The following is a 25,975-nucleotide window of genomic DNA, read 5'->3' as shown; positions in this document are numbered from 1 at the left end:
ATCTGATGATACTAAGATGTGTTCTAAAGTTATTATGAGTCATACTGTTTTTTTTCCCACACATACTTCAAGTGGGAGGTGTCCTATTTAGTTGTAGGGGACTGAAGGGTGTGCCTGAAAGGTGTGTCTTTACTTCTTATCTGTATCAGAAAACTTTTCAACGGTGCTCACAGTTTAAACCTTCCGATTTTTGTTCAAAGGCATTTTTCCTCCATCTAGTGAAAAGTTGGTGCACATAACAGGGGGAACTGCATCTCTGCTTGTAACACGTGAGAGAGAACTTCTTGGCCTTGGAAGTGAGCATCTCTGGACGGTTTCCTGCCCTTTCCTCAAGCCAGCCCTCTTCTCTCCCAGGTCTTGGCATCCCTTCCCTCACTATGTGCCACCTGGCCAGAGACCAACTCCCCAAATCTGCCCCAGCAACTAGCTCTGAGCGTGCTCAGGCTCTTTTTAAAATCCCATATTGAGGAGATACATATACGGCCTCTCAGATTGCATATTTTCTCTTCTCTCAGAGTTTTACTGCACTCTGGGCTTTACTGAGGGCACGGAATATTTTTGAATTACTCCTCAACTCCCTTCCAAACTACCTACCACAGTGTCTGGCACATAAAAGGAGCACAATACATATTTATTGAATGAGCTGTCTGCCTACTTACCACACTATCCCGGGGCTCTGAATTGGGCAGCTGAATTTTGCAGCCAGTGGCAGCCTTCCTGTCCTGGTGGGACACACCCTGCCTGAAGTCTCCTTTTGCTGGCAGGCCTCCTGAAAACTCATTGGACTTCTAGTGTGTGCTCCAGTCCCTTGCAGGCCACACCACTCAAGTCAGCCAATTCCTTAAAACTTTATTTTAAAGTTTGAGCTCTACTCTAATCTCTGTCTCCAAAACACTGTCCTAATGCCATCTCTCAGCTTTCTAAGCCTTTTATTAGGCCTACCATACCCTTGGTCCAAATCAGGAAATAGGAACAACCTGATGCTGAAGGAATTTGTAAATAAAACTGGAAGGGTGGTGTGTGAGAAATTTATTTAGCTCCCTTCATTATTCCCCAAGAAGTCCAACTTCCTTGCCCTGTCCTTCAGTGCAGAGGTTGGTCTGAGAGAGGCGCTGTGCGGAGGCGACCTTTTGGCACAAGGAATCCCGCTCCTCAGAGTCTGTGGTGGAAAGGAGGTTCAGAGAGGAATATTTGGGTCACTCACTCTTCGCCTTCGCACACCTCACATCCCCTCTTTTACACTCATTCCAAGGGAAGGGATCAGAGGGGGGATCCGCCTTGTGCTACAAGGCCCTGCAGGCAGAGGAGCACCGAGTGGGTGTCGGATGATTGGCAGGAGCCAGGAAGGGAGATGTGGTGTTACCTGTCTCGACTAGCGGCCGCGTGAGCATGTGTGAACAGGGAAGAGGTGACCCTCTCCAGTGTTTTTCCCGTCCCCTCAATTCTTCCTGGACACCGGCAGGACTGCCCCGGTGATACAGATTTGCTCGGGGTCTCTCGCATTCTCGTCTCCATCCTCCTAGACAGCCGGCTCCCGCGTCCCACAGCTTCCCGCGCACTCTGCCACGTCCCCGGTCCGCGACGCGCGGGAGCAAGCCCCTCCTCGGAAGGTGGGGACGCATGGTGGAAACAACAATAACCCCAATAAAGCCAACCCAAAGGCCCCAATGGCAAAAATAACCGCACACCCCTCACAGGGCGGAGTCCGTCTCCCCAAGGTAAGTTGTTTATTCCTCGCCGTTTTGGCGATCCTCCCTGGACAGCTGCGGCAGCGACAGCAGCTGCGCCGCGGCCCGGGAGCTCCCGGCGCTCTTCCTTCCTCCGCCCTCTCTCGGTCGCCTCTCGCCCCCACCCCCTACCCTCTTCTCCCCGCCTCCTCCCTTCTTGCCCTCTTGCGGGCCACGCACACACTCGGAGACACCCTCTGCACTTGGCTACTCACACTGCGGCTTAACCCTGCCCAAAGGGCACAGCTGCTAAAGCGGCCCAGGGGTGTGTGTGGGATTGCGGGGCGGAGGCCAAATGGGGGTGGAGTGGCATGTTAGAGCTCCGCTCTTCGCAGCCGCGACCCTCTGCCCATTCTCCTTTCCTAGTCCGGGTCTGCCAGCAACAGTGACACCTGAGCGGAGACTAGGCGGGCGATGGGAGGTTCCAGGCCCTCTGGACTCGCAGCCGCGAAAAAACAGAGCAGGGGGCGGGGACGGCAGGAGGAGCGGAAGGCGGGACCGACGGGTAGGCCGCCACCTGACAGTGAACGACGCGCACACCAGCCAATGCGTGCCGGGGGACCCGACGTCGGGGCGGGAGACCCGGGCGGGCTTGGGGAGGGGGAGGAGGCTGTCGGGGCGCAAGAGGCGGGGGCCGGGAGGAGGAAGGGGTGGAGGCGGAGGCGGGCACGGTGGCGGTGGCGGCGGCGGCGGCGGCGGCGGCGGCGGAGGTGGATAGGCTGCGCCCGGGACTGTCTGCCGAGCTCCGCGGCCGTGCCTGTGTGAGTGAAGGAGCGGCGCGGGAGGGCAGAGGCGAGCGCGGGCGAGCACGGCGTCGGACGTCTCCGGCGGCCGCGGCACGAGCGGCGGCGCTTGGTGTGGGGAAGCTGCAGCAGCGGCGGCAGCCGCCTCTCCGCCGCCGGGGACGCCGAGACGCGACTGGTGGCAGTGACATTCGGTTGTCCTGCCTCTCTTCTCTCTCCCTCAGCCCTCCCCATGTGATCGGTCCTAATCCCGGCGGTTTGTGCGCTCGTGGGGCTCCATTCCGAGGTGCCGGGTCTCAGTGCCTGGGTGGGGGTGCTCCTGTGTGCGCTTATCCTCCCCATCCCCCTTTCCCCAAGAATAAAAGAAAAACCGAGAGGCGTGCTTAGAAAATAAATAAATAACCAGCACACACGCGCAGCCCAGAGCGGAGTCGGCGGGGCTGGAGGCGGCGGCGGAGGAGGAGGAGTGAAGGCGGCGGCGGCAGCGGAGGAGGAGGAGGAGGGACGCGCGGAGAAGGCAGTAACTTTAAAGCCAGCTCAGAGCCCAGACCTCCAGCCAAGCGGTTTGCAAGCGCGGCGGCGGCGGCGGCGGCGGCGTTGAGTGTCTGGCCCGCCGGTCCGGTCGGGGTGTGCAGTTGGACGGACGAGCAGCGCGTCGCTGTCCCCCGGCGGCTGGAGATGTCCGAGCCCAAGGCAATTGATCCCAAGTTGTCGACGACCGACAGGGTGGTGAAAGGTAAGCGGCGCGCCGCGGTCGCCCGGGTGCACCGAGTGCCGCAGGCGCCGGGGCGGCTCGTCTCCCCTCCCCCGCCCCGGGTTCTCCTCTGCCTGCTCCAGCCACCGACCTTCTAGGATACCGTGCAACCCTCGACCCGTTCCTCCCTGCGGTCCCCTTCCCCCACTCCTCCCACCCAGTCCCACTTGGGGCATTTTTGTTTACGGGGGCGTCAGTTGGCAAATGGCTGAGCCGTGGGGAGGCGGCGGCGGGGGTGGCAGTGGCGGGAGGGGGCGCCCGGGGGGGTGGTTGCTGGCAGGGTGTAGCTGCTGTGACAGAAATAGGAAGTGGGTGGCTGCTCGCAGGTTTGCATAGGATCGGGTTTATGGTTTTTTTTTTTTTTTTTGCAGAGGGAGGGATGATTTATGGCTTTAAAAAAATTAATATGGCATTTTTATGTGGCCGTGGCTTTCCACCGACTGTCTTGCTCGGGAAGGGTTTTATTGGCGCTCCATTGCAGCAATTCCCTCCGTACCCTTCTTCCCCTCCCCCCTGGAAGGGCCTGCACAGGACTCGTGAGAGAGCCGGAGCGCGTGGGGCGAGCCCGGTGCTTCCTCCAGCGCGGGGCGGGGGTGGCGGCTCGGGGGTAGCGTGGCTGAGGGGGCGCAAGAGGCGGGGAACTACCGGAGAGCCCCCGCCGCCCCGGGATCCCCCCCGCGGACCCCGAGAAAGAACTAAAAGCAGTTCACGCTCGCTCGCCGCCTCCCATCGACCTGTCATTGCTCTTGAAGGGTTCCTGGCTCCTGCACACCTCCCTAGCGGTCCCCTCACCCCCTTCGCTTTCTCCGTGGCCCTGGCACCCCCAGTGTAAAACGGGCTATTTGAGTCGTATTACTGGCTCTTCTCCCCCTCCCCGGGATTATACGTTACTGGCAGGATGACTCTGGTGTTTCTGGCGAAGAACAGCCAGGATGCTTAGGGTGAGGAAGGGGATTGGCAGTGATCACTTTCTGTTTATTATACCTGGGAATACACCGTCCTCGCTGTGGTTCTGGGTGAGGTGGGGGAGGAACCATCCTAGGAATCCTGAAAGGATGAGCGAATAGAGCAGATCGACCAGAATTAAGTAGTATCCCTCATTCCCGGGGTCAGGACACTGAGTAAAGCTGGGATGGGCCTGGGCTGTGCAGGGAGTCGGCCCCTCAAATTGGAAGCAGGAGCTCTGGCTTGATGTAGTGTGTGTGTGTGTGTGTGTGTGTGTGTGTGTGTGTGTGTGCAATTGTAAACCAGGAATGATGGTGTCGAAATGTCTTCAGGGCATGCAAGTAAAGTGCAAGGCAATAAAGTTATTTGCACTATGAACACTTAGGTTAAGTAATCCAATAACATAAAGATCATGATACATATGTCCATTGGGGGGTTCAGAAATGTTTCTTGGTCCTTACATGTTTGCCCAGTTTTTAAATAATCGTGTGGGGGGGCGGGGGGGTGGCGATGAGGGAAAGTGTGTCCTCTTTTTTGAGAGAGACGGAGGGAATCTTGTTTTGGTTATGTTAGAATCATTTCTGCCTCGGTGCAATATTCATAGACACATCAAAAGGAGGAAATACTGCTACAGATGATTAGAAAAAGGACTACAGATGCACAACTCTTTTATTCTTTCTAGCAGGCGTGGATCCTCATGTGTAAACAGTCAATTCAAATTCATTCAAGCGCTATGTTTTGTATCAAGATTTCTGTTGACATTTTCAAAATAAGTGTGAAGTATCAGAGTATAAAAAATATCTTCTTAATGTGTGAAGTTAAGTGTAGCTCCATTCAGTATGTTAAGATCACATATTTTCAGAACAATTTAATGTAAAGTTTACAATTCAAATACCAATTAAACATGTCGGCAATTAAAAAACACTCTGTGTAAATACATTCCCTGTTTAAATCACTAAAATGTGAGTTCTTAATGTAAAAATAAAATTGTCAGCAAGTGAACAATGTGAAAATAATTCTCCATACAGTTTTGCTTGGTGTCTTTACCAGTTAATATGGAAGAAGTTATTCACATGCCTGCTACTTTGTCTTTTGTTTTCCAATGATATATTATTCGTTAGCGTTTCATTAAGTGCACAAACCCACCCACGATTCCAAAAATTTAGTTTACACATTTTTGTAGAATCTGAATACAGTAGTCTCAAAATTTGAAAATTAATTTGTATTTGTTTTGATAGGGATCCTTTTGTAAACTTGAATACGATACTTATGTGAAATTGTGCTTATAGAAAATTATTTTATTGATAATTTCTCATTTTAAGATAGGCACACTGCTACTGTTGCTCTTACATTTTTTTGCAGACTTTATATTGTTGATTTAAAAGGCATCATGGAAGGTTAGATTCAATATTTTGTTTTACATGTGATTTTTATCATTAATTTATTAGAGATCATAATCTATTTTGAGTATTAATTTTCTATGAAACAACATTTCTCCTTGAATATGTATATGCATGCTTAATGTGGGGAAAGTACATGCACCCTTAAGGGTAAATAAATTACCAAATGATTTTTCATTTGGAAAAATTAGATAATACAGAGTTAACCAAACCATGACTTTACTGTAAATTAAGTTAGCGCTTCATCGTAATGGTCTGAGACTTATTGGTTAAACCAGGAAAGGGAGTAACCCTGAGGAAATTTTTGTGCTCCTTAAGCTTTCTCTCCTTTTACCCAATATGTATAGTAGTATTTAACTACTCAGGAATAAATGGAGAAGTAGAAGGTTCATTATTGCCACATGGCATGCTCTGGTGCTTTACAGTTATTATCTTCATCATTGTGATCTAGTTTTTGTTGCATAGCAAATTGCTACTTAGAAATAAAGTGGCGCTTGTGGTTTTGTTTGTAGTAATACAGTGATGTAACTGATTTCTTGATTTGCAATTCCGTAGTGCAACTTTAGAAAAGTAGGTTGCGTTTAAGCCTCAACTAACCCTACCATTCTTAAGGGTTATAGCATCTGCTAAAGAGTGTATTCAGAGGCCCTGGTCAATTTTCTAAACCTTAAAAATGAAAGGGAATGATGGCAGTTGAGATGTGAAGCATTCATTTAGAGTACCTCAGAAAAAAGTGATTACTTCAATTACCAAAACTGGTGCTATTTCATTTTACTATTCTTGGATAAAAAATAAAAAGTATAAAAATTCAGGCAAAACATCTTGGTTAGCCTATTTATTTGAAATCAGAATAATTGTATCCATTTTCTGTTTTACATTATTTGTTTTTATAAAGAAAAATTGCATAGCTATAAGGCAAAAGATTGAGGGCAATATGGAAAGAGTACTCTCACCACCTCCTCCTCCCCAATAGGACACCTCACTGTCTGGTTTTTCTTTGCAGTGGTTTTCCACAGGCCTTGTTCTGAACTTTGGATTCTCTTCATTTCTCCTTTTCCTGTTCCTGCATGGAACACTTCTGTTCCTCAGATTTCCTCTTGGCTTTAGAACTTTGCTACATGATAGTTAAATAATTGGAGAAAATTAAACTGTATGTAATAATGAATGTGTTGCTTTGTTATATTTCTTGCCCTTCCCTCTGTTCCCATCTTGTCAAGTATTTTGTAATGGGGCCTTTTACCTTCATCCAAACTGATTATAATGGTAGACAGTTCAGACACCATGGTAGTCTGTCGAGGGGTAGTTCCTGGAAGGAATTTTAGGGAAACTCAAAAACACCAGATAGGTGGCTGTTATACTTTGTGTAAGGTTAGTTTTGGCTATGGAGGATGCAAAAAAGGAGCTGTCTTTCCATGTGTATTGCCAGCTTACATTCTATTTGTGAAGACAAATACACATAGGAAAAATCTAAGATCTTATAAGCAAGAAGATGGCAATTAAGTAAAACATTAAGTAAATGAGGATTCATGCCATCAGTATTTGTTTCCAGCTGTATGAGACTGCTAGCTCTACTTGAAAAGAAAATTAGAATATGCTACGTTAGGAATAACTCATGTTTGGATCTTGAAATGGAGTAGTAAATAATGCCAGTTTCTTTATGGTGAGCAAAGAGGAGCTCAGAGGAGTGAATTTGTTTTACTGATATCTTATTTACTTTTACTATCAATTGAGTTGTTCCGTGGATCTATTTTTCCATTTGAGTATAGTAAAACCTCATTAATTCAGTGTCAATAATTTAAATTCACTATGATTAAATATCAGTGTTTGGTGGCTGAAGTTCACATCAGCAACTGGCTCTGAAGAAAGGGATTTGCTAATCTAATTTGTACTCTAAACAAGAAGTTTGGGGCCTGGTTAATATATGCAAAAGTATGAATCCTTTTCACAACTTAGTGAACAGTATGCAAATTCATGCTGTTAATTACAAATTAGGTTGATGTACTCATTAATATTTCCTTTTAGGACTTCTGTTATAAAGTAAATATAACACAGGTGCATTTGTTTCAGACATTCTATAATCCGGGCTTAAAACAATAGTTGAGACTGGGATTCAGGGAAATTGCAGTGATTCTAAAATACCATTAATTTTAAGAATCAACATTTTTTTAAATTATAATTTTTTTGGAGTAAGGGTAAAGAACCCTATTTAAATGGACAATCTATTTTAAGACATCCAGTTAAAATGTGAAACTTTAACACCTCAGAATCTAGTTAATGAGGTTTACTATACTATTTGTTTATGTTAGTTAAAAAATGTGCCTTTTTAAATCTATGTATTTATGACCTGCTTTTATTTGTCGTTTTGGAGTTAGGAAAACTTTCATATATTGTATATTTATAACTTATAATTGCCTTTTATGCTTTTCATTATTTTTTCTGTGTCAGCCATGTATAAAGTTGAAGCTAATTATGAAACTTCAACTTACTTAATAAAGTAAGAATCAATTTAGAGTGACCTCATTGGAAAAGAAAATTTTTCTAGAGATACTTTCCTTTAGCAAATCCAGTTAAATTACCATTTTGAAAGTTTCGTGAAAATATCATATGGGGTACTTCTAGAACTATGAAGAATGATGATGATTCATGATACAGAACTTTAATAATTACTGAAAAATAATTTTGTCAGTTTTTTCAACAACTTCTGGCATAGCAGGCTCTTAATGTCCCAGAGGGATGTATACAGTGAGATCTTGTTGAATTCCAACTTTCTGTATTTCCACTATTATACTGTTAGGCCACACGCCAGTTTCCCCATACGTAGGGAAAAGGTGGCATAATTGTACTCACCACTCAGTTGTGCTGATCAGAGGATCATCAAATGGGAGATGGGAAGCTGAGTGGCTACACTTGGTCCATTAACCAAGTGTAATTCAATTACTGCCGACACAGAATTACAAATAACATGTTATGTATTTTCAGGGTCACTCAAGAATAGTCAGAGCCATTGATATTGAAATCCATGAATGCCTTGTGTCTACAACAGTAGCTTATGGTGGCACTTACTTTTATAGTTGAAGAAATGGAGACAGAATAGATAGAATGATCACAGGTGGGACTAACATGCAGGTAAGTGTAAGCACATTCTTTCCTTTAGCTAAGGCAGATCTATTTGAAAACTGTCACTTGCGGTAGATTTAAGGTCATTATAGTTATGCATTTTGATTTACTAAATCAGTAGCTATTGTAAAATAGTTTAAGTAGGAAAAGAACTTTTATATCTCCATGTTTAGTAGAAACAGTAAATTCTGGTTATAAATATAAGCTGGTTTAAACTTGGCATGAGGTCCACTAAAGAAATACCTTTAAGCATTGCTTTCTATTCAGGTAAACATACACAGAAATAAAAATAGCATAGTCTCCTGCTAAGGAGTTTCATTTACTTTTATTTTGAAGGGTGGTGTCATAAGCATCTGTCTTTACTGATCATGGCTCTCACTTGTACTCTGATTTGGAGATTTTGTTAATTTTTGTTGAAAGTTCAGATGAAAGTATCAGCCAACTTTTTAAGTTTTCTACTCTCTTTTTAAAATACAGTCGTCAGGTGGGAATGGTATAGGCACCAAAACAGGATTTCAGTTTATAAACTAAGAATTTAGTGGTGTTGAAGATATTAGCAGTTTTGAACCCATTTTATTTTACCATAACATCCTTCTCTAATAATCTATCAATTTGTATTTCATATTAGAAGTCAAATAAACTTTTCATATTCCTCCATGGTTAGGGATAGACTATCACTTTGAATGCCTAGACTCACTGCTGGAATCTCAAATCCATTTTCACAAATGTGCACTTGGGTAACTGAAGCCGTAGATATTAAAAAAATAAAAACCCTGACGGAGGATGCAGTAATAAATTATTATAATGCTCCATTTTTGGAATTAAGCAGAGTCTTTTTGAAACCATCACAGAGAGAAATAGAACTCTGTGTTTTTATTCATTTTATTCCCCTAATCCGTGCTTGCCTCACAGGAAAATATATTATGAGTTGATTTTAAAAGTTTGTCTATCTGACTTTCTATGAATTTCTACCTCTTGCATCTGGAAATTTTCAAGTGTCTGCAGTAAGTAAAACAGAGTAGATATCAGAGATTATTTTAAAAGCTGCCTCCAGGTTATGACATATCACCTTATAATTTTTGTCAATTTCAGGTACTTTCTACAGTTATTAGACCTGAAGAATGATGGTTGATGATCAGAGAGAGAGTTTTATTCATACAGAGCTAAACATTTAAAAAATTCCCGTCAGTTCTAAGATTCTAAGCATTGAAGAGAATCTCTTTCTACAGAGCCTGTGCAGTCTCATTTTGGGAGGAAACGGGAGCCGGGTAGGGGGTTATTAGTTTTGATTTTAAAATAGTTCCTTGTCTGTATGTAACTTTAGAATGTTTTGGATCTGCTGGTATGTCGGTGCCCAAACTATGTCTCCCAGATTAACGTACATATTTGGAAGTTGCATAAAATTATTTGTTAATATGTATATTCAAAATTTTATTTTGGAAAATATGGCCATTGAACCAGTGGTGCCTTATTTAATGCTTTGCTTGTTATGCACTGAATGAATTCTTGTTGAATGATTTGGGCATTGCAGAATGCTCACATGTGTCCTTAAGCAATAATTGGAGACAAATTTTATGTTTGTGTTGTGTTAACTTCTGATTTTTGTAAATGGTTCTGTATTGTGACTATCTGGTTGGTTGGAATGCTTCCTTTGCTAGCTGTATCAGGGAATGGAGTATGAGAGGGAACCATAAATAAAGCAATCCAATTATTTTGAGGGTAGTTTGGTTTTTTATATTTGGACCTGCTTTATGCCAGCTGAGTTTAAAAGGCTAAATCCTTTTCAGTGTAGTTCATTAGCTTGAACTTGAAAACTTTCTTTCAGTTTTTATTGTTTCCCCTTTGGCTGATCAATTTTTGACAAATGAGAAAAGATATGTTTGATTTATTAGATGATGTATGTACTTAAATTATTGCCCAGACTTGGACTAGAAGATAAATTGTCCTGGCAAATACCATGAGGTAAACAAAAACAAAAACAAAACCTCTTCATTTACATCTCAGTTTATCATTTGCTATAATGCTTCTGTAATCCAGAAATGCAGCCTTCTCCAACAAAACCACCTACCCTCCTCTGGCCTCCCGAATTTCATTGGATGCTATCTGGTGAAAAGATACATGGGCTATGAGAAGTTTAAAAAATAAATAAATAAAAAGGAAAAAAATAAAAAAGTAGTGGCACCAACTCTGCTGACTCCTTATATTTTCCTAAATGGGCTTTAAGCCATCTGTTGACGTTTATTTTTAAATTTTTTATCAAATTAAATTAAAAGTACAATACATTCTCTTAAAATGATAGAACCTGAGTCAGGACTTCAAGATTGTATTAATTTTTTTATTTGATTTTTTATGAAGGAATTAAAAATTTTTTTTTTTAAGTGATAAACCTGCCATATTTGAAATGTTGGTCTGTTATATTAATTTAATGTGAATAAATTGCAGTACAGCATACGTTCTCTGTGTGGGCCTGATTACTCAGAGAGAACAGTTCACTTGACCAATTCATCATTCAAACTTCAGTTCAGGTGTCACCTTCTTTGAGATTGGCATCTCCTGACACCTTCAGTTGGAAGTAAAGGGACTCAGCTTCTCATTCTCACAAAGGACACCTCCATTAGAGCACTTAACACATCGCTGTGAAGAGTTATTTACTTGTCTGCCTCTCCTCCCCATAAAGTGGAGAGCCCTGGTTCCATCTATCTTCATATCTTTAGCCTTAGCATGTGGCTTGCCATATAATATGCACTTAAAACATGCTTGGTAAGTGAAGAAATAATAGGTAAAGGGCAAGATGAATTTACATATCTCAATTATAGTTTTTTTTCTATTTTGAAATTTTGGAGACCTCCAGTCATTGGTGACTTATAAATATCTGATGAGTTTTTTGATCGGGAAGTGCCATTCCTGATGAAGAGTGTTTTCATATGAGTTTTTTAAATGCTCTGTTTCATGAACTAGGATTATGTGTTTTATTTTATTTTATTTTTTGCCCCATAGCCAGCATACATACTGGCAGGAGTGGCTTATCTAGGGAGTTTTTGGTTGCCAGTGGATCAGTGTCAGTTGAAAAGTGTATCAATTGATTTTCTCAGATGTGGGTGATGGTTTCTTTCTCAGGAAGATTGGCAATGATACTAAATTGGGGGAGAGCTGTTGTGACAAGCATCTGGGAGGTCCAGATTAGGATTCATAATCATATTGCTTACATAGAGAAATGCTCAGGTGCAGATAAGTAAAATCTAATAAGCTTAGGAATCAGAGCAGAGAGGTAAAACACACTGCTTACTGAGATATGAGATGACTGACTGTGTATATACCAATTAGAAAATCTTCAGGCCCAGAGCATGAGTGCAAGCTGTTCTGAATCACCTTTCTTGATAGCATGTTTATGTGGTGAGAAAGCTCAGCCCTACTATCCACACCAACTGAGATGCAGTGTGGTGAGGAGCCTGCTCTCAACTCAGTTCTTATCGATGATCAGTGAACCTCCACTAGCTCAGACATGGTCGTGTAGCTCCCAATAAAGCAGGGTTTTCCAAGTTCCAGTTTATTTTAGTACTGAAGCAGTATTTCTAGTCTCTCTGATGGGCCAGAATTGAAACTTTCTCCCTTGTATAGAAATATTCTTCAAGTTATTGAAGGCTGGGGAAGCTATAGTTTCCTGCATTGCAGTCTCATCATTGTCGCCTTTTGCCAATTTGCATTTAGCATTTGGGAGGAATCTCTCTGTTACCTGAGTACTCTGTCTCATTTGACTTGCCCTTCCAGAAACAGAAGAGGAAAATTCGTAATACATTAGAAAAAGAGTCCCCAAGATGATTAAAGGACTTTAAATTTTAATTGCACAGAAACTGAGAGATGATTCAGTTTGAAAACAAAAGGCTGAATGATGATTTACCTGCAGATTTCAAGTGTCAGAAAGTCTTTTTTTTTTTTTTTTTTTTTTTTTTTTTTGCGGATGTTGTCCACTACCACTGTCAACTGAAATAAGAGAAAACAGTAATTGGAAGCAATTTAGGTGATTGTTAACTCCAGAATGGTTTGTGGGGCTCATCTGACTGGAGGGCATAAAAGGATTCCCATTTATTTAGGTTGTAAATATGAACCTGCATATATGTGGAAAAATAGTCTAAACCTAAAATTATGAAGTTTTGAAGTTGGTAGAACACTTGGAAATTGAATTCCCCATTTGGCCTGGACCCAGTCCTTTTGGGTGAGGGATTGCTGGGTATATGGAAACCTTTTATCTTTTAGCAATTGCTCATGTCTGAATCTGGGCATAACATGGGAATCAACTCTTAGAATTGGAAGGTGCACCAGAAATTTTCCAGCTCAGGCCTCCACCGAATGAGGACCCTATTTACATGTCCCCTTCCCCCATCCAGCCTCCCTGACAGGTGATTAGTCTGCTACTGTACCTGTAGTGAGAGGGACCTCCCTACTTCATAAGACGTCCCATTTCATCCTGGACATCTCTGCTTACCTGGAATACTTCTTTATGTTTGACCTCAATCTGATGCTTTGAAACACATTCATTGTTCCTAGCACTGTCACTGTAGAGTTCCATAGAATAAGACTTACCTGCCTTCTACAAGACAGACCACTTGATGTTAAAAACAGCTTTCATGTTCATAAGTCTTGTAGTTATTCTCCACCCAGCATGGGTTTTAGGCTCTTCGCCATCCTAGTGGCTTTCCCTTAAATCCAGGTCCCTTGAGATGGAGGAGTGAGCAAAAGTTCATCATGCCTTACCTCCTTCCATGGAACCCCATCCCCTTGGGCTTGGCTGGTTTCTTCAGTACCCTTGCCTTGCCCTTCTTTGTCCTAATGCTGACCCTTAAGTTCCCTGGGACTCAAGTCCTTCACAGGTAGACTCCAGTTAGCATCCTTTGATGTCCTTTGTCTGGACTGAGATTGTCACTGTCTTGATAGTCTTACACCTCATCCCCTTCCCATTGAAATTCCCTTCACCTGTATGTCTCCCCAGCTCTCTGCAGCTTCAAGGTGTCAAATACCTAATCTGTTCTCAAGTGGGAACTAGATAGCTGGTGCAGTTTAACGGTGACTTTCCAGAGGCATTACTTTTACCTTTTAATTCTACTGTAGGTGAGTAATAAAAACAGAATGGCACCATGGTCTTTCAGTGATGGTAATGGTGGGGTAACTGAGGCACACACCAAGTCCCATGTTTAATGTTGAAATAACACCATGAAGGCAACTCAGCACCCCACTTGTCTAGAACCAAACCTGTCTATTCTGCTTGCTTGCACTTGTGATCAATGTTTGAAAATTGTTGATAAACAGCTCTGAAGGCCATTTAATTTGGCTAGCACGGAGTGTTCCATTGTAATTTGATAACAAGTTTAAGTTTCACTGAAACCTAATGGAGGCTAGTGCCTTCCAACTATGGTGTCACAACACATTGCTGTGTTACGCTCAGCTGTGAAGTATTAACAGCTACTGATAACAAAGTACAGAAGTTTGCAAATGATTTATTTAAAAATATCTATATATAAACTAGAGTGAATTCAAGTTCAACCCTAAAATGTCATTTTTACTTGCATTCTGATGTGTTTTCTAATGCAACAGAGAAGGGATATTATGGTGGGAATTTTGCAAAACTTGCAGTCTGCTTGATCTTACTGATATACCACTAACTGCAGTGGAAATTATAAATTCTTGTAGTCTGTGTTTGCTTTATTTCCCTGAACATTTTTTAGTGGAACTTCTTAGAATATGATTCACTCATGCTAGTGTTTTGCACAAGTGATGTCATATGCACTTCAGTGGAATAAAGACTGAGATCTGAGATTGGAAAATATACTTTTGCTAGCCAGATCTTGAAACATGTAGGTAGGCCCCTTTGTGGAATGATTTCAGAACACTCTATGAAGGTTCCTGTCCTCAAACATCTCCAAGGGGTGTCCATGCCTGAAATTCCATGATTAGTTATTTATTTGGGATAAGATTGGCTGCCTTTGAGAGAAATTTCAAAAGTAACTGATCTTTAAAATTTACTGAAATAAATTGACTAATTTAAATTTTCTTCCTTTGGGTGGTTTTGAATCTAGGAAAATTCCTCTATGAGGAGCCTTTTTGAGAGTGAACTCTCATGCCTCTTTTTAAATCCATAGCCCAAGCCCCTTGTAGGTATGACTCCATTTTCCATACTGCCTCCTTGAAGTATGATACAATTGTGATATCTCAGTTGGTAAACAGATTAAATAATCTGTTAAAGAATACAAACTGGCTGTTGAAAATTATCATTTATCATTTATCATTATCATTTACCAATCCATCCATCTGCGCATCCAACTTTCCATCCTATCCATGCATACGTCAGAGTTTTAGTGCCTGTGCTGCCTGGTTCTATGCTTTGTTCTCAGGGATTAATGTAGACTAGGCAGTCTCTGAAGGCTATTGTCCAGTGTGGGAGGTAAAAGTAAATCACAATACAAGTTGTAATTACTCTAATAGGTTCAACATGCTGTGGGAGTACAGAAGAGGGAGTGACTAACTGTCTTTATAGACCGTACTTCCATTTTTGGCAGAAATAAATGTTGCCGATATTAATTTTCTCTGTAGTGTGTATATAGATGTATTGTTATGGTACGGAACTTATTTTAAAATGAAGATAACATAAATGATGCTGCAAAAGCAGCAATGAGCATTTATATCTCGAATTCGATAGTTATTACAGCTCACCTGAGCAGGATATATGAGATAGAATCATGGGCTATTGAAGGTTGAAGTGATTTAAAAAGTCAACCAGTTGAACTCTCATCTTTCTTTCCCCTCATAACCCACCCCCCCCCGAGGAAAAAAAGTTCCTCTTAGATGCTTAATAAGCTTCTTTTAATTTTTTCTTCATACCTTTTTAGTCATGGGAAGGCAGCATGAGAGTGTGGGAAGACATTGGTTTGGGGCTCAGCAATACCTGGGTTTAAATTCTGCTTCCTCTGTATGCTGGCTTTTGTCCATGGGCCAGCCATTTAACCTTGCTGAACCCATTTGTCTTGCTGAAAAGCGGGACTGAGAACACTCAGTTTGTAAAGTTGTTATACCAATGAGAGGAATCGTATGAAAAAAGCACCTAGTTCAGTGCCTGCTCAGAGAGCCCTCATACGTGTGTTAGGATTGTTATTTCGTTGTTGGACAGCTCCTTTGACAGTCAAGCTTTCTACTTCTAGAAGCAACCTGTTTTAAAGTATATGCTTCTCCTCACCTCCTACCCACTCTCAAATCCATTGTAGTTTTTGGATTTCTACCATTTCATTGAGGCAGTTTGGCAAAGGTCACCACTGCCCAGTTGCTGGTTTCTGTGGTATTTTTTTGAAACAGTCTCTTCATTGGCTTTCATGGATTTCTCTTTTTCTGACTTTTTTTTGCCCGCTTCTCTTACTTGAATCCTAAATGTTGATGCTTTTATGATTTTACAAGTGCTACCAGGCTGTCTTGTCTCCTTACACTCTTAAGATTGCCTACTGCTTGTAGCCTGATGACTAACACAACTATTTTCGCAACCTACTCTTTTCTTTGGAGCTCTCTCTCAAACCCTCTATACAGCACTTGCTGTGTATGGGTTATGGTGAAAATAAAGCAGGGTACCTGTTCCTTCTCCTGTATTTCCTATCCTGGGTGATGTTACCATTGTCTATCCAATTAATTAAACCTGTCACTTAGTTTAGGCCTTTTTTTTTTTTTTTAATTATAAGCTTTATTTTTAGAGTAGTTTTAGGTTTACAGAAAAATTGCACAGAAAGTACAGAGCATTTCTGCATTACCCCTGTCCCTCTTCCACATAGTTTCCCCTATTATTAACCTTCTTGAATTGATGTGGTACATTTGTTACAGTTGTGAACTAATACTGAAACCTTATCAGTAGCTAAAGTCTATAGTTTACATTATAGTTCCCTCTCTGTGTTGTAGTTTTATGGGTTTTGACAAATGTATAGTGTTTTATATATCCACCATAATAGTGTCAGAATAATTTCTTTGCCCTAAAAATGCCCTATGCTCCACCTATTCATTTCCCTCCCCTGCCCTGAACCCATGGTAACCACTGATCTTTTTATTATCTCCATTGTTTTGCTGACTACTCCAGAATTTCAGGTAGTTGTAATCATATAGTATGTAGCCTTTGTAGCCTTTTCAGACTGGCTTCTTTCACTAAACAAGAAGTCTTTAAGGTTCTACCCTGTCTTTTCATGGCTTGATCCTCATTTCTTTTTATTGCTGAATACTTTTCCATTGTATGGATGTACCACAGTTTGTTTATCCATTTACCTATTGGAGGGCATTTCAGTTCATACCTTTTACATATTTCACAAGTGGTCTTCCTAACATCAGTCTCTTTGCTTTCAGTCTTTCCCCTCTTATATATTAATTTTCTCGCATCATCACCAGATCATTCTGAAATGAAAATCTGATTATGCTAATCACCTATTGGGTTGTTGATCTTTTTCTTATTGTTTTGTAGTAACTATCTATTATGGAAGTTGATTTGTAACATAATGTATCATTTTATTGAAATTATTTTAAGTGTCTCTAATATATTAGAATGTAGATTCCTTGAGAGCAGGGAGAACTTTTTAAATTGATGTGCATATTCTTAATATTAAGATGTGTTTGGCCTATATAAAGCTGACTGCACTAAAGCGAACTCCTTAACAATCCCAGCTATGCCTTCCATGCCTTTGCATTTACTTTGCCTCTTCATGGAATGCTCTTGGTCATTATTTTGTGCCCCTCTGGATAAAAGATTCCCTGATCCCCTCTAGAACAGCCATCTGTTCTCCTTCCTTTACCTTGTACACACAGTGTATCACAAACATTTGTACATTTTTTTCTCCTTAACTATGAAATCTTTGAAGGTAGGGGTGTTATGCATTTGATCTCTCCAGTGCTTAGCATGACGCCTAGCACATAATTTATCATTTGTTTTTTCTGACAAACGAATTGACTGGAGGAGATATTCTCGTTCATCACAAGAGGATAATGATATTAATACTTTCTTTTTTTCTAGTATCATACTTCTTATCATATTTCTTATTAATACTGTCCTAGTTGAATTACCCTTTCTAAAACTCTTAATTTTTGAAACACTTGACCTCCGTATCTTTTTCCCCAGGGTGTTTTCATATGAATCTGTAAGCCAAGTCTTCTTTACTCTTGATTTTGCAATTATTTTACAATTCTAAGCCCCAGATAATTGAGAAGTAACTTCTCAATTTGATTTTGTCTTGCTTACTTGTCCTCTGTTTCTAGCTTTAGATTTTTTTTTTTTTTTTTTTGCCCCAATGTATGTTATTACATTTGCCTAGTTTTTGACCTAAAGGCTTCCAAGTTAATTTTTGGAACTACTCTTTGGATGAGTGAGTTCTCAAATCTTTATTTTAGGTTCTGCATATGTAACATGGGAAAAATTTTACACTTATCTTGTATTAATAAGAAAATTGTGGCTTCTGTAGAAAAAGAAGAGGGGTGCTTGTATAGTTTTTGTCCTTGATTCTTTCTTCACCTGAATGGTATGTGGTCCTATAGCTGTTTGTTGGAATAATAAATTAAAAAAACAAACAGACAACAACAACAAAAACAATGCCCAGTGCCTTTGCTGTATCCTGAGGTGCATTTTAATCCTTTATCATTTCAGGGGCTGGAAGAAGTGATTGTTCCATGTATAATGATGAGAGAGTTGGTGTGTTTCTTCCCGGCATGTATTTTGTGATATATTATTTCACGTCCTTATATTTGAAAGGAGCACTTTTTTTTTAATGTGTAGGATACTTTGCTTCTCCAGGCTTTTTTTCAAAATAAGTCAATAAATAATGTACAATTTTTTTTGAGCTTTCTATTCTAAAAATATTAACATTATTGTATATGTCTTGCACATGAATTGCCTAACTATATCCTTGCAATAACCAAGGTCAAGGGAGATTAAGTACCTTGTTCAAGGTCATAGGGAGAGTAAGTGGTGGAGCAGGTATTTGGACTCCAGCAGACTGTCTCTAGATCCTGAGCTTTTACCATCATAACACTGTTCTGAAGGGCATATAAAGCCAAATTAATTGGGCAGTCTCTATGACTTGATAGAAAAGAGACTTTATTCAGAATTTATTTTTATAGATATACTGTTTCTGCTGAGCATCATTTTAGTGGAATATTCATGGCACTTTTTGTGAGCGAAAAATCCAGTACTTTTGTGTGGCAGAAAGCTTCCTTTTAGAAACATAGAGCTGAAACTCACAATGAAACTAAACTGTCGATTAGATTTTATGTAGCATTACTGACCTTATCACTGTTTTATAATGCAAACTAATCCAAAACATAAAAAGAACTGCAAACTAGGACTTACATAATAAAGAAGTCATTTTTATTGGACCTTGAGTTTTATCTCTAGATTAAAAATAGGAAAACAAAATCTAGTTCCAGCTTTTGTACACTGTTGGCCTTCGTTTTAGAGACTTTGCTTTTTTATATTCATTTCCATATTTTTGTCACTGAAGCAAATAAAAGAAGCCACACATAGCTAAAGTGAAAGCCACTTCAAGGAGATGTCACATGAAACATTTTGAGGAGGGAGTTATGTGGTTTCTTCGTAACACTTTAGATGCAAATGTGAATTGTATTGAGATCAAAATTTTTCATTTACCATTTTTAACTATTCTGTTCTTTGATGAATGTTTAGTATTGGCCCAATTGCACTTTTAGACTGATGTTATATATATATATATATTTTTTTTTTAAGGGAAATGTTTAAGAATTTTAGTGTCTCTTCAAAGGGAGGTGATTGGAGAAATTTATTTTCATGGTCATTTGGTCGCTAAACATTTCTGATCAAACTGAATCTAGTTTGACTTACTTTGAGAATTCTTGTGGTTTAAGTAGTTGCAAGTCATAGGCTTCGGTGTAACTGAAGATTTAGCACCCTGTCTTGATTCCCTGAGCTATAAATTCAGTAAGCTCCAATTTCATACTGGGGTTTCTTGCTTTGCCTTGCTTCATGGTGAATAATTCTGCATGAAGGAAAATTTCTTCCCTGCTGGAATCAGTTTGGGTTCATGTTTTCTTTTTCTTTCCTTCTTTTTACCCTGTGACATTTTTGTGAACCTTTGATTTCAAATATGATGTTTTTGGTTGTTGTTTATAAAGGTGTTCATTAACTCATAGAAGAAAAATTTGAAAAACTTTAATTCTTAAACATTAGTACAACTACTAGAGTGTTTTTTTATTGACAACTCTTGTTTTATAATTTTACATATATTGAAAGGTAAGCTATATCATGGTCTGAAAAAACAAACTATACGTTACATCTCTCCTGTTGTGTGTGTGTATTTTAATCCTGAATCCAGATCTTGCCTGAAATAAGCTTTATGTTATCAGGAAATTAATACTGAAATATGATTATGTGAAGTGTTTTTTACTGCACACATAGATAATTTGAATATTGTAAGAAAAATATCTGTATTGAAATAGGAATATCTAAATAAAATAATGACTAAGCATTCCATTGGTTCCATATATAAACAAGGTAAGAAAATATGCAAGAGATATGCTTGGATAATGTTTTTGAAAATGTGGATTTAACTCGTGTCTTAACTTGTGAAATTGTAAAGTGGAAGATTAACATATACAATGCTTCTTTAGGGAATTTCCCTTTTAAGTACAACTTCTGAACTCACATCACTGTTTTTCCTCTTTTTCCAGCTAATGAGGGGAGTGAATCTATTTGTAGTATATTCCAGGTTTTAGAATTTTTTTCTTATGGAAGAGAGGCATGCCCCTTGGAGTCTCATTCAGTCACAGTATTTGATAAGAATTTAATTGGAATGGACATAAGTAAGACTCAGCATGTCATTGCTCCTCCATATTCTTTAAAAAAAAATGGAGATACGCATAAATTATTTTCTGTATATTCACTATTTTTAGTAGTACTTTCCCTTTCACTCTTACACTAAGTTGTGTACTGTGGCCTCACGGGTGAAGTTGTGCCCTTTCCTTCTTTGCAGACTTCCTACCTGTCAGGTTTTGAGGATGATTTAATTACTGCCATCATGAAGGAATTGTTTCTAATGATGTATATTTTAAATGATTATGTAGTTATATTACGGATAACAAAGGTACAACTGTTCTTATTTGAATTTCTGTCCTATGAAGAGAGATAGTACGCAAAGTGATATTTTGCTTTTAATCATTTGGCATGTAGTCAAACATCACTTCCCCTCAGAACTGCTATCACCAGCTACTGTTCAGGACTTTTCATGAATGAAGTGAGTGAATGGGAGGAAAAGGATATTACTTGTAGACTTGGTAATAGTACAGCAGATGGAAGTCATGCTTGTCAACTGGTTATCCTTGGTTTATTTGTGTTGCCACGAGAGAAACCCTTTTATCCATTTTCTTAGGAGTGGCATTTTGGAGAACATATTGTATGCTGCCTGTTACCATTTCTGAAGGAATCTAGTCTAGAATTTTAAGAAAGATGCAGTAGAAAAGATGGAGATGGTAGGATTATGGCACACCACCTTCAATCTTCCCAGACTCACCTGTTTCTATTTTGGAACTACCCCCCCCCCCCCCACTTTTTGCTTCTTCTAAAATTGGACCCATTTGGATTAGAATTAAATCTGTCTTTATGATGTGACCCTCTTAGTGTCAGTTACTCTTACAAATGCTGTTCCCTTTAACTGCCTGGTAATCCTGTGAAGTGGTCAATGTGGAAGGCTGTTCTACTGAAGTGTCGTCTGTGGATCAAAGTAGTTAACTAATTTGTCTGTGGTCACTAAGCAGATAAGTGGTGAAGCTGGGATTCAAAACAGAAAGTTTAAGTAATTATGAGGAAAGATTTCAAACATACAGAAAAACTGAGAGAATAGGACAATTAACTACCATAATCCCATCTCACAAATTAATTATCAAGATTTCAGTACATTTGCTTTATCTACTTCTTTTTTGTTTTTGTTGTTTTTCTTTACTTTCTCTTTGCTGAAGGATTTTAAAGCAGATCACAGACATCACATCATCAAATGCACAACTTTTAACTCTTGGCTTAGTGTTTTATCTCTATACCAAATGGACTCAGTAGAGTATGAGATAATATGAAGACTGAACAAATAGAAACCACATTTTCCAGACAGCAAATTATGTATCTGCATTCAGTTTTCTTGATATGGTTATTCATCATTCACTACTCCTTTATTAATAAAGTAGGAAATGACTGATACTTATTAAGTTCTGACTCTGGGCCAGAAACAGTCCCTCATGTTTTATGAATATCAGTTCATGTAGTTCACAGTAATCCTTTGGTCTGTCATCATTTCTTGTGTGTTCAAGTTGTTTTTAAAAATAGTTATCTTTTTTACAAAAAAAAATGAAATAGTCTCCATTGCCTTAAATTGTAGTATCTTTTCTACTCCTTTGCACCTTTAACGCTTGGATGGAGGAATAGCACTTTGCTCCAAAGTGTGGTCCCTAGACCGGCAGCATCAGCATTGCCTGTGAGCATTTAGGAAATGCAGAGTATGGTTTGCACATTCCAGTTAGCTGGAAAACTTTTAAATCTACCAATGCCCAGCCCTGCCCATAACCAACTAAATTAAACTCCTTATGTGAGGCCCAGCACCGATATTTTTTTAAAAAAGAGTATACCAGGCAATTCTTAAGTTCAGCTAGTCTTTGAAATACACTGATTTAGTAGGACTAGAGTATCTTTCCATACCGTTTCAGCTACTTAACTCTGAACAAAACATTTCATCTTGTAAATAATATATTGAAAATGATGGTATCAGTATAATAAAAATTGAAGATGGAAGAAATTCTGGGCTTACACTTAGTTTTTTCTGGTGATAGTAATTCACTGATAACTCTGTAGAAAATAACCCCCTTTTATGCAAAACTGAGTTTCTTTCACTGTTTTTCTTCCTTGAACTAGGGAATAAAAATGCTGCTGAGATTTATTGTCCATTTTTTGCTCCACTCTCTCCTTCAGGTGAAGAATTACACTGAGGGTGGTAGGAAGATATGGAATATAAAATGAGCAAAAACTGGACCAAGAATCATTAAATAAATTCCATGTGATTACACTGGATAGGATTCTAAGTATGTTTATTCTATTATTAATTTTTTTCCCGTGTGTACATGGCTGTTTGCTTTCCTTTAAGTCAATGACTTTAGTTCCAGGCATATACTTTGTTCAGTAACTGCAGGTGAATAAGCAAAGAAGTAGAAGGGAACTGAAGCCACTGATTTCAGTGGAGTATGGAGAGAAGTGGAGTAGTTATGTGCTCCTTACCCTGAGAGGCATATGGTGGAGTGGCTTAAAGCATGGGCTCTGGAGCCAAAATACCTGCTCTGAATCCTGGTTCTGCTGCTTATTAGCTCTGCGGCCACAAGCTAGTTAATTATATGTCTCAGTTTTCTTATCTATGAAGTAGGGTTAATGACAGCACCTACTTGTAGAGTTGTTGCAGAGATTAGATTAATTAATATATGTAGAAAGCACTTCAAAGAACATCTGGCACATACTAAGCGCTATGTTAAGTATTGGCCGATATTATTATTAAATATCCCATACCTAAAAGAGAAAAGTGGATTATATGTGAAAATACAAACTTTTAACTAATGGTTTTAACATGTGAGAGATTCTTTATGGTAAAACAGGATTTGTTTTCAGGGAAATTGGATTCTCTGATTAGAGTTGGGACACAAACTGTTTAGGCCTGTTTTCCAACTCCGTTCACTTATTATCTTGAGTAAGTAGGTTAATCAGTCTGCCCTTGACTCAAGAAAGGGCAAGTAACACTCATCATGTGGACACAGTTTACTTTAGTTTGGTAAAGTATACTTCAGATTCCTTGCAAAAGAGGCACTGAAGAAATCCAAATTGTAGTCTTTGTAATAATTGCTTTCCCCAATGCCTGTAGTGGCACAATTCAGTATTTTTAAACCAATTCATTAGGTTGGTAGAATTTTATTGTTTGGTTTCATTTGAGCAATGGACACAGGTTTTTAGTGCAGGCATGGAGGAATTCTGGCAGACAGATTAGGAGGCAGACAAGGTATACCTGGATCATAGGAGAATTAGAACCATCAAATGTTGTGCATCAAGGAACTTAAAGATTACATGCCTCTGTTTCACAGACGAGGAAATCATGGCTGAAATGTGAAGGTTTAACACTGTAATGAGAAATAAATGTTCTATTTTACTTTTGACACTTTTCTCATTAATTAAATGCATTTTATGGATATACATATGCTGAGTGTAGCAAAAATAACCTAATTGCAATGTTGAATATTTTTCTACAATAAAATATTTTGTTCCATTTTGTGTCTTTCCAAAGTTGTAATTTCAATTAAATATATTACTTTATTACAGTGATTTGCAAGCATTTTGGACTAGACTAAGTTTGTTTTTTAAGGGCAAGATCATTATTGTTGGCATAGAAAAATTGCTGTGTGGAGAGAGTGACTATTATTTATTTAACATTTAGCCAGAAACCAAAAATGTGTTCAAAAGAGCATATTTGTACAAGGGTTCTGAGATAGACGTATTAAAGAATAAATGAAGTAAGGATTTCTTATTCTTAGCCTAAGGTGGAGAAAAGGGCCCCCTTTCTGCAGAGGAAATGACTATAACTGATCTTTGAAATTAAGACGTCCTCTATTGCAACAGCCACCTTTCTGGTATGCCTGTTTTCCCCTTTCTTGACAGAGTATCGCTGCTAAAAACACCTTTCTCTTGCCTCTTGAGCTCTGCCTTCTGACTCTTCAGTTTTTCCCTTGTTTCCTGCATAAAATTAAATTTTATTGCTCTTACCTTTGAAGCTTTGTTCAGCCTTGGTACCAAGCTGCTTGCCTTTGTTTTAGTTTTGTTTTTCATCTTGGAGGCTTGTTCACTGACTCTCTGTATGCTTGGAAGGGTTCCCTTGTTTAGTGCCAGATGACTACCACAAATGAATCCTGCTCCTTGGTCCTTTTATAGCTAGCTCTCTTTGGAAGAAAATTGAGAGAAAACAAAAAACAAAAAACAAAAAGTAAATGCTGTACTGTCATCCCTGAAGTTGGAATGACATTCATTGTCATCTGATCAACTTTTTGGTGCCTGCTAATATTTCTAATAGTCCTTTGGCAAGTTGTGCTTTTCCTTCCTTTAATGATGTAATAATGCATACCAGTGTAACACCCAGCATTAATTCCTCTATGAAATTCTCTTGCATTTGTTTCTTCAAATAAATGGGGTTTCTGAGTTAAATCTGTTTTTAAATAGTCATGATCTGTAAGTCAGTTGTACCAAAGGAGTTCTGTTTCTGCCTTTTCACTGTTAAAAATGCATAAAAAATAAACATACATATACATGTTTATTTCTGTAGTTCTGCTATCTTGGAGTTTGTTTAGAAGCATTATCATCTGTAACATGTAGGTGGGAAAACAACCATAGCTTTAGATAACGAAGATCACTAGTGGACACAGAAGCACATATGTCTACTGTATATTGGATAAGAGTCTTTTGATGGCAAATAGCAGAAATCCATCTAAAAATAACTGGAAGTCTAAGGGATAGGTTTGGCTTCAAGCACATAGGTGTATGCTATCAGGGTTCTTCTCCTCTTTATCCCTCTGTGGTGTTTTCCTCTTAGTTGCCTTTACATCAGGCAGGTTTTTTTTTTCCTATCTTGGAGCAAAGATAACCATCCGGAGAGCCAGACTGCCTTGGTCTTTTCACTAGAGGTCTCAGAATAAGCTTGATCCAGTTATCAATCTAAATCCAAATTATTTTTCCCAAAAGACTCTAATTGGATCATATCATATGCCTACTCTTGGATAAGTCATTGTGTCCAGGCCTGTTTTGAGAAGCAGGGCTTCAAGATTGAGTCCCTCAAATACAAATGTGTGGAGTAGGGGGTGGGCTGAACAGGCAGTTCTAAAAAATATTTTAAAAAGCCATGTGAGTCAAACATACATGTAACACATGTCTTCTTGAACTATGGCCTCACTTAATATACTATATCTTGTAGAATTAATTTCTTTGATAGACTGGCCTTGTAACCTAGTGTGTTCTGAATGTACTCATTAATGTGCGGGTTGATTACATTAAACTGAAAGGAGGAGCAGGCAAGTATGATGGATCTGGGTGGTTAAAATACCTTGTCTCTGAGTAGCAGAAACAGAACAGGGGTATAGACCAATACATTACAGAACAAAAAAATCAAATCTTTAGGTCAGTGCTGCCAAGAGAACTTTCTGTGATGATGGACAGATTCTCAATCTGCTTTGTCTAGTATGGCAGTCACT

General features: G+C 39.5%; 1 protein-coding gene across 3 annotated transcripts in view; it reads left to right on the top strand.

The window, feature by feature from the left end:
• The first annotated feature begins 2,126 nt into the window (after window positions 1-2,126).
• PPP3CA (protein phosphatase 3 catalytic subunit alpha) overlaps window positions 2,127-25,975 on the top strand; it is a 336,975-nt gene continuing 313,126 nt past the window's right edge. For 2 of the 3 annotated variants that reach the window (XM_037830340.1, XM_037830339.1), the window contains exon 1: window positions 2,127-2,232. In XM_037830340.1, coding sequence (XP_037686268.1) covers window positions 2,142-2,232 — 91 coding nt within the window. In that variant the 5' untranslated portion in view covers window positions 2,127-2,141. Of the gene's footprint in view, window positions 2,233-2,959; window positions 3,207-25,975 lie in introns of those variants that run through there. The other variant, XM_037830341.1, reaches the window with a different exon arrangement.

The sequence above is a fragment of the Choloepus didactylus genome, chromosome 3, assembly GCF_015220235.1.
Source record: "Choloepus didactylus isolate mChoDid1 chromosome 3, mChoDid1.pri, whole genome shotgun sequence".
Classification (NCBI taxonomy): Eukaryota; Metazoa; Chordata; class Mammalia; order Pilosa; family Megalonychidae; genus Choloepus; species Choloepus didactylus.
Note: the sequence above shows the minus strand (reverse complement) of the source record. Positions and strands in the feature narration are given on the sequence as shown.